General features: G+C 41.5%; 3 protein-coding genes across 3 annotated transcripts in view; 2 read left to right on the top strand and 1 right to left on the bottom strand.

Annotated features, from left to right (window-relative positions):
• The window catches only part of LOC116381095 (dual specificity protein phosphatase PHS1-like), a 6729-nt gene extending 3876 nt beyond the window's left edge, over positions 1-2853 (bottom strand). Inside the window, exons 1-5 of the mRNA XM_031842933.1 lie at positions 2837-2853; positions 1846-2073; positions 1523-1740; positions 1199-1388; positions 95-114 (exon numbers count right to left, since the gene is read on the bottom strand). Of these exons, the coding sequence (XP_031698793.1) occupies positions 95-114; positions 1199-1388; positions 1523-1740; positions 1846-2073; positions 2837-2853 (673 nt within the window). The remainder of the gene's footprint in view (positions 1-94; positions 115-1198; positions 1389-1522; positions 1741-1845; positions 2074-2836) is intronic.
• On the top strand, positions 2352-7583 carry samd8 (sterile alpha motif domain containing 8). Its single transcript, XM_031843377.1, has 6 exons — positions 2352-2535; positions 3446-4021; positions 4740-4835; positions 5252-5369; positions 5475-5625; positions 5976-7583. The coding sequence occupies exons 2-6, from the start codon at positions 3465-3467 to the stop codon at positions 6278-6280; spliced, it is 1227 nt and encodes a 408-aa protein (XP_031699237.1). The 5' UTR covers positions 2352-2535; positions 3446-3464; the 3' UTR covers positions 6281-7583.
• An 857-nt stretch (positions 7584-8440) lies between these two features.
• The window catches only part of LOC116381650 (voltage-dependent anion-selective channel protein 2-like), a 4293-nt gene continuing 3643 nt past the window's right edge, over positions 8441-9090 (top strand). The window contains exon 1 of the mRNA XM_031843951.1: positions 8441-8565. The gene's annotated coding sequence lies outside the window, so the exon portion shown is untranslated. The remainder of the gene's footprint in view (positions 8566-9090) is intronic.

Genomic DNA, 9090 nt, shown 5'->3' with positions numbered 1-9090 from the left:
GTGTGTGTGTGTGTGTGTGTGTGTGTGTGTGTGTGTGTGTGTGTGTGGGAGGAACAAATCTCACCTGATATGCACATGAAAATAAAATCCATACCTGCTGGTGAATGTGTGATCCTGGTATGATCCAAGTGCAGGCGTAGTAGTGTTTGAAGAGTTGATACTGCATACATTTTTTTTTTTTAGAGATACTGTTAGCCAAGCATTTACAAGAAATGTTGAATATATTTTAGAAATATTGAATGAATTCCCCATCAAGATGTTAAAGACGATGGGAATCTGAACTTTCTCATGTTGTCCTCTCCCCCAGCAGAGACAAGGCAGACTGTCAGGTGTCCTCAGAAAAGATCCTGAGCATAAAAGCCTTTTTCTTAGTAGTCAGAAATCCAGACAGAAGTACTGAAGACAATGAAACTGACAGTACATGTGTACAATTCAGGGGAAAAGATATTTGCAGGAACATTTGCAGTCATTGTGCCTTCTGCTCAGTATGTAAACTGTGTAAATTATGAAAAGCAGCTGAGATAATCTTGGCAGTTAACTACTTGGCAATAGCAATTGTGCACAACATAAGACTGTTGAAAAAGCACACGCTGATTACTGGTTTTTCATGGTCTTAAGAATCTGTCAAAAGAATTAATGATAAAGATAATATTGCAATACCATGATGAGACTTTCCTACGCACTTGAACACATCTTTAAAGCCTGTAGTGAAGCATTAACTATTCGTTTAAATCTGTTAATAAATGTGTCAAAACTCATGAAGATGTGTTGTATATGATTACAGCTTACCCAAATTTTACTGTGTTATAAACCATCTATTGATTGTCCCTGATGTTTTAAAGTGAATACACAACACAACATAGTGGATGTAAATTTTCTTCAACATAGAACAAATGTTAAATGAGTCATTTTGTCTCATATTCAGTCTTAAAATGGATTCTGCTTAAGGGTGGGTTGATTACATTGATCTCCTACTAATATAAGGGTCAATATCCTGTGAACCGGCAGCATGACGCACATTAAACACAGCACCAGGGCCAATAGATTCAATACCATTCTTGAAACAAACTGATTAAAGTCAGAGTACAGTATCTCCCTACACTGGTAGACAATTAAATCTTCATTTGTCTTGAGGAAATCAGGCGTTTGGGGATCTGTAATTTAGAAAATCAATTAGTTTTGAGGTACAAAGGATTACTCATGATGTCTTAGTTTCATATCCAAAGCACAAAGCTGTTTGAGGAATCCTCTGTTTGGGAAAATCCATCTGCGCTCTTTGACCTTATTGATGGCCTCTAGCAGGGTGTAATGGTGGTGGATCATTAGGTAGGCCAGGACGAGGGAGGCAGATCTGCTCACGCCGACTGCACAGTGGACAAACACCCGAGCTGGTGAAAAGAAGAAAAAGAAAACAATGAATCTTGACGCATGAGTTGATACTGGGAGTTTCCTCTGGATAAGATGAGTGACTTGCTTCTAGGTAAAACTCAGGGACAAATAAAGCAACACGAGGGGTATTTACCACCAGCCGTGACAAGTGCACTCTGAATATACTCAGCAGAGGGAAAGAAATAGCGAGAGAGGTCAAAGGACGGTGAGTCATCGGCAGGGACTCCATAATAATCCACAGTGGAGCCATAGAAGTCATGACTCCCCTGACAGTGCATCCTCCCATGAGCAACATTCAGAACATGAGTGACTCCCAGCTTCCACAGACTGTAGCGATCATTGGCCACTGACCTGTGGACAAAGGAAACAGGTATCATAACAGGAAACACATTAGAAGGAAGCAATCTTGCGGTACTTTTATTTAACAAGCTGTCAAGAGCAATGCCAAAGACTTACATGTCACCAATGAATATGTTAGGCCAAACTTCATCCACATGATTTCCAAACCTTTTTCCTCCATACAGAACCCTCACCAGGTCTTTCACTGACGGAGTGACAGGGGGACCTGCATTACTTTGCTGCAGAGTGTTCATAGTTGACTGCATGGATCTTTGCTCCTTTGAAACTACCAATTTGTATGATTTATTCTCCCAACATTTATTTTCAAACTCTCTTGAGGCTATACTACATTAATGTTGGTATTGACAAGGACAGGTGTCCCTGGTCTATAATTAAATCAGTGACTTATTATCTAAATGTTGGTCAGCCTCACACCTCTATATCTTTAATGCATACACTTTGTGGTATTTTGAGGCAGTTAATTGCACAAATACTTCATTTATGTATTCATAACAATAACAATACTGCAGAATTAAAGACTTAGCAGTACTCTCTTTTCACCAACAAGTGTCACTGTTGCTCAGCTGGAGCCAATTCTCGTGTAGCTGATTTGTACGTGCGCGGCTACTCTGGACATTACCGCCTGGTGTTGGCAACAGTATGCTAACCAGCGCGAAGCCAGGGAGGCGAAATGATTTCCAACAAACCGCCGCTATTACGATTTACTCAGATTCTCGTGAGATGCCGTTTAGCAAGCTAGCTGAATAAACACGTGTCCGTGTCGTCTTCTGTGACACCTCAGTCCGGGTGAGTGAGCGTTACGGTACACGCATTGATCCAGCTAGCTAATAGCATGCTAGCTAACGTTAGCTAACGTTAGACCTTGAATTAGCCTGCTTGGGGAGGAGTTGAAGTGATAAATGACGATGTGCCTTCGCTTGGTGTCACGTCTACCTCGAGCGTGCTTGTGGTTACACACACCGTCAACCACCAGGTGGACTAGTTACCTCAGCATCACAGGATATTGAGGGAATGTTGGTAGAATTAGCTCCTGGCCCCACCTCATTGATAGCCAGTGATGTGGGATAAGTGCAGGTGGTTGACTGACCGTCTAAAGTGAGTCATAGCTGCTCACCAAACCACACAGCCACAGTATCATCATATCAGTTAGTCCCTCAACAGGTAAAGATGCTAACACACAATGTTTGTTCCTGCTGGGATCAGACTTTAAGAGACAGGGTTTGCTGACACTGACACTGAGACTTAAGCCTAAACGAGGATTCTTCTGATTAGTGTGTAGGATAGATCGGCTAGTAATAAGACTGGGGATAATAGCCTAAGAGTCATGATCCATTTACAGCTATTACAAAAGTCCCAAAGTCACTGTCTACCCTGGGGAATATGTCTGCTCCTTAGTCTACATGTTTGGGGTGTGTGCAAACTGGTCTTATCAAATCCTTGCCTCATATGTTTGCTGAAGTTGTGAATGCTCAGCTTAAACTTGCGTCACTTATAGATTTGTGACAACCTGAAGCTATTTTCTGTCTGCGTGTCAGTGTTGCGTGGTTTCTTTGGTATTAATATTGCTGATTCAGTGGAAATAAAGAGTGCCAAGTAGAGCATACATCTCCTTAAGATTCCTGGAGGAAGTCAATGAGACACTGACTCTAAGGGAGAGCTCACGTGTTTTTCTTGACTGTGCTTTTCGTTTCTCCAGCCTTCAGAGTGAGGAGGAAATGAGCCAACTGAGTGTCCGTCGCTGGACGCCCAAACACGTCGCCAAGTGGCTGAGGGAGGAGGGCTTCTGCGACTATGTGGACCTGCTGTGCAACAAGCACCGACTGGACGGCACCAGTCTGCTCGCCCTCAGCGAGTACGACCTCCGCTCGCCGCCTCTGGAGCTCAAGGTGCTGGGGGACATCAAGCGGCTGATGGTGTCCATCCGCAAGCTGCAGAAACAGAACATGGACGTGCTGGAGGAGCTGGGGCTTCCCTTCGACGGCCAGTCTCCTACGGGCTCCGGAGGCAGTTTGGACTGGCTGTGTAACGGAGATTCGGGCCGGGACTGTGACAGCACTGACACGGCACCGGTAGGCGAGGAGTATCACCAGTACACCAATGGGAAGTACAAGCAGCAGACGAGGCGCCTGGATCCAGAGTACTGGAAGACGATGCTTAGCTCCATCTATGTGGTCTTTGTGTTTGGGTTCACGTCCTTCGTCATGGTCATAGTGCACGAGAGGGTGCCCGACATGCGCACGTATCCTCCACTGCCAGATATTTTCCTAGACAGGTGGGTGTGTGACAACTAAGACGCTCTTGGAGCCTTATTTTTCTTATTAACTGGTCCACCAGATAGCCATAAAAACATGCATCTGTCAACTGAAATGCCAAAGAGAGAGTGAACAAATACATAAATATCTATTAACTGTCAGAATATCATACCAGATGGTGGATATTATAACCGCCCTACTTCCTTGTAACATGTTTCTATTATTACCCTCACATATTCCAGATGGGCTAGAAGAGTTTTTTTAAGTGACCTACTGGGGTGGGTGACTGTGGATAGCAGGGCCGTCTTTCAATCAGAGGGTCGGCGGTTCAATCCCCAGCTCCGGCTCTGCTAGTCACATGTCAATGTGTCCTTGAGCAAGACACTTAACCCCAAAATTGCTCCCGTAGTTGTACCTACGTTGTAGAAATCTGATAGACTCTGAATTGTAAGTCGCTTTGGATAAAAGTGTCTGCTAAATGACTGTAATGTACTTTGTAGTGTGACCTTTTTGTTTATGACCATATTTGAGCTTTTCAATCAATGTCTTTTCATGTTTCTTTTTTGGGAGAGCTGATTTCAGTGACATGTGTTTGGCACGTAGAAGCATGTTACAGTCGATGTAGTGATTTTTACAGTTCACATTTTGCAATTTATAGTCGGTAATGAAACTTTAAACATAGACATTTGAACCTGTGTCAACTAACAGTCCAATTCACGTTTTGTCTGCTTTCAACAGTGTTCCCAGAATACCATGGGCCTTTGCCATGGCTGAAGCATGTGGAGTCATCCTCTGTAATATCTGGGTGTTGGTTCTGCTGCTCCACAAACACAGGTAGGAGTCCTGACAGTGTTGGTCGTGCACACAGTGGCAGCTGCAGCACACAGTACAGCCACACACACACACACACACATCATGCCGTCAGTGTGGACGTCTTCTGTGTGAGCGAAGACGACATGAAGCTCGTAAAAGTGGGATATACTGCAATTCATTTTCAGTTGGATTTTATTTTTTCCAGTAACCTGGAGCACTTTTATTTTGAAATTTGTTTGAGTGAGAGAATGTCCTGTAACTTGGTGTTCATTTTGGAGAAAATGTAAATGATTTAACAGTCAGTGTTTTATTATGAAATGCAAGTTACACAAATCTTTGTGTATCCTGTTAATTATAGTTCTTAGAAAGATGGAAATATCGGAATCAGCATGTCCGACTCGATGCCTTGGAAGTTAACCGTTTGTCACGACTTGTAGGTCCATCCTTTTGCGGCGCATGTGCAGCCTCATGGGGACGGTGTTCATGCTGCGCTGTATCACCATGTTCGTCACCTCCCTGTCTGTGCCGGGACAGCACCTGCAATGCTCAGGAAAGGTAATGAGTCTTCCATGTATCCTAAACACGGCTTCTCTTCCTCTTTGAAAGATCACAACACTGAGAGTTTCCCTTCTTCTTCTTCTTCTTCTCCTCTTCCTCTAGATGTACGGGGACATGTGGGCCAAACTGCAGCGCGCTGTGGCCATCTGGAGCGGTTTCGGGATGACTCTGACCGGAGTGCACACGTGTGGTGACTACATGTTCAGCGGCCACACCGTGGTCATTACCTTGCTCAACTTCTTTGTCACAGAGTGTGAGTAGCTTTTAAGTTCCCTTTGAAATGTCCCCATAGTTAATAGATTTTGTCCACATTCATTCATGAAGATCCTGATAAATGACGAGCCGTTATTAAGAGCTGTGACATCAGATGGTTAAAGTCTTAAATCACGAGGATGACACATGCAGAGGAAGAAACACTGTCCACATATTTGGGACCGTTGTCTCTTTGCTGCCATCCAGAGTCCTTCACTGGTATAAACAAATTGCCTTCCTCAGTGTGACCTTGGACAGAAATGGTCTGAATCTCAGGATATGATGTAAAACTCACAACAAACAACAAAAAAGCTAATTTGTTAAATGTATCTTCAATGGTTCTTTTTTCAGACACCCCACGAAGCTGGAACTTCATTCACACGTTGTCCTGGGTGTTGAATCTCTTCGGCATCTTCTTCATCCTGGCCGCACACGAACACTACTCCATCGACGTGTTCATCGCGTTCTACATCACCACCAGACTCTTCCTGTACTACCACACGCTAGCCAACACCCGGGCCTACCAGCAGAGTCGACGAGCTCGCATCTGGTTCCCCATGTTCTCCTTCTTCGAGTGCAACGTCAACGTTCCTGTCCCCAACGAGTACTGCTGGCCCTTCTCCAGACCGGCCGTGATCAGGAGGCTCATTGGATGATGAACAGCAGCGGCGCTGTCGGACACTTCTCAGCCATGTGCTGCTCTTAGTCTGCTGTGTCAAGTTGCCAACTGAGGCGGTGTGTGATGTCTTCATCGACCAAGACTACTGTTGTGATCCTGTTAGCGCTGAGGCCTGATGGGATACACAGAGCCCATACCTTCTTATATTCTGGGATTTATCTTCAAACCTGCTTCTAGACGGATTCAACAAAATCACTAAAACCATACAGGGTTTCTTAAAGGGTCTCGTTTATTCGTTGCTCATTCCTCCTCCTAAAGGGATATAACTTCATGTAGCATAAACTTGTTTTCAGTACCTCCTATCCATACGACTTTAAGTTTGAGTATTTGGACATGATAACAGGAAACCACATCAAAACAATTCTCAGGCAGCAGGTTCCCTAATCCTTCACAGCAGTTTGTCGTTTTCTGTGCAATTTAAAATACCCGATCATTTCAAGGTTTGGATCCGGATTCCTTCACTGAATGTTTTCTTTTTGTAAACTCTAAAGGACCACTGTATTTCCAAACATAAATCTAAAGGACCACTGTTGTCAGACTCTAGATCTACGGACCACCGTTAAAGCAATATGTAAAGATCTACATTTCGCTGTTTGCTGTATTGCAAAATGAAACAGATGCTACTTCTCTGCCGTCGTTTGAAAGTCTTCTTCATTCCTTGAAATAATGTTCCTTGATGTTGACGGAGCAATTCATTGCTCAGTGCTGGACATACTAAAGGATGATAATGTCGTTATCAGCCAAAACATATAAGCAAAGATTGATTTCCACTTGTCTTAAGTATATTTCCAATTGCCAATTACCGTGAGTGTTATGATAGGTTTCTCCGTGTAGAAATGTCCCAAATATTTCATGTTGACTGTTTGATTGCTGTATAGTGTTTTTTTTTTAATCACCATACAGTGTAAATGATAATAATCTTTTGACATTAACTTGTAGTAATAGTTCTTGAAAAGGATCCTTAAATTTGTATGTATTTGTTTATATTAATTTATTTCATTTTGTAACAGTTGATAGGTATTTTTATATTTCATATACAGTGTTACAGCAACATGCACATGAAGAGATATGTTTACAGTTGCTCCTGACATGTATTTATTTGAAACACAATGTGCTTTTTAAGTGTAATGTTGATTTCAGAGTGGCCTCTACATTTCATTGTTGCAGCGCGTTAGAAACATGGTTATTCTAGTTCTCTCATTGAGGAATGATGGTCACGCAAAGCCGCATTACTCGTCTCGTGTCTCATTCATTTCAATCATTAAAGAGCTGAAATCAAAGACTTCTTATATGTTCTTTTTGTACATTAGATGTTCATTATATAAGGACAAACACTGAGCAACAAAGACTTATTTATCTTTTACAAACACTGAGATGGACTAAGATTTAGTCTTTTAATGACGTTATTTATAGGATAGGCCTCCATAATTAAAGAACGCTACATAAGATCTGTGGAATGACACCAAGGCTTACTTTGGGTTAGTTTGACAGTAACTGACTGATTAATATTATCATTATGAACCGTTATTAACTATAATCAAACAAACCACAACTTTAAATGCTTCCTGTGACTATGTACATAGTGAAAAGCATTTTTATAATGCTTTTATGTAAAGTCTAGCCAATTATTATTCACCTGGATTGGGGAATTATTAGATTTTAATTATTGGAATGTATGTTTATTATGTGTAGTCCCTGTTAAATAAACTTAATGAATAAATAAATTATTATATTATATAAATTATAGTACTGTATTATATAGCTGTGTGTGTGTAATTTATTAATTTGTTTAAATTCAATATTGGATCTATTTTTTATATTTTCCTTGCATTGGTAAGGTAAGTAATGAGGTAATATCATAGAGTAATAAAAGGTCATTATCGACTGGATCGAAAATTAGCATATTGGTTTCCGTGGTAATATAGGTGTCTTCCACCTGCCTGTGTGCTAGCGGCTCACATTTGGCATGAAAAATGGCGACTCTTACAAATGACAAGAACTACATCTGCTGTTGTCAAACCACAGAACAAATACTTAATGAAGTGATCGAAAATAACCAAAATCCTCATCTCGTTCGTATTTCAGTCAGGCGCAAGAAAAACCTACTAAATCGTGGGTCCTTCAGGCGCCGAGGTCAGGAGGGTGTTTGTTGGTTGCGGTATCTCCTCCATATCGTCCTACACCGGGTCCCGTCGATATTTCAACCGCTTTTTGCCCGCTCTCACAAGTTGACAGCTACATAATCGACAACAGTAATACTCGGTAAGTAACAGGCCGTATTTATTACTTATCCTGGTCAACGTGTGTTTTGTTTAAATGTCGAATATGGTTATCAAACGTCCCGTTTGCTAGCAAGGGACGGTTTCCCCTACCACCCTCGTGTGTTCAAACTCCTTTAAAATACTTTAGCAGTGACCCTGTAATAGGTCGTATAGTTTGCCTTTTAGATAATACAAAAGTAGGAACATGCAATCCTCAAGTGTGTATGTATTTAAGTCACAGCAATGCATGTTAAATTCTACACACGGCTGCTTTAATAATCCTATTGCCGAAAGAGAGACATATTAAATTATGCTGTCACACCTTCAGTCCTCTCTTTATATTAACATACTTGTGTTTCTGGTTACTGTAAGAGGACACTCCTCGTTGTCTAACCTTGACAAAGAGGCGACGTTACAACAGTATGGAGACCTAATGAGTCTGAGTTAATTAAATTTTATATATATATATATATATATATATAAATAAATATATATAAATATATATATATATATATATATATATATA

Source organism: Anarrhichthys ocellatus, unplaced genomic scaffold (assembly GCF_004355925.1).
Source record: "Anarrhichthys ocellatus isolate YVR2014 unplaced genomic scaffold, GSC_Weel_1.0 scaffold4, whole genome shotgun sequence".
In the NCBI taxonomy this organism is placed as follows: domain Eukaryota; kingdom Metazoa; phylum Chordata; class Actinopteri; order Perciformes; family Anarhichadidae; genus Anarrhichthys; species Anarrhichthys ocellatus.
The sequence above is the reverse complement of the archived record's forward strand: the minus strand, read 5'-3'. Positions and strand labels throughout refer to the sequence as shown.

Coding starts and splice junctions, on each gene's coding strand:
- samd8 (XM_031843377.1), top strand. CDS start 3,465: ATGAGCCAACTGAGTGTCCGTCGCTGGACGCCCAAACACGTCGCCAAG. Junction 4,836..5,251: donor CTGCTGCTCCACAAACACAG/GTAGGAGTCCTG, acceptor CACGACTTGTAG/GTCCATCCTTTTGCGGCGCA. Junction 5,370..5,474: donor ACCTGCAATGCTCAGGAAAG/GTAATGAGTCTT, acceptor CTCTTCCTCTAG/ATGTACGGGGACATGTGGGC.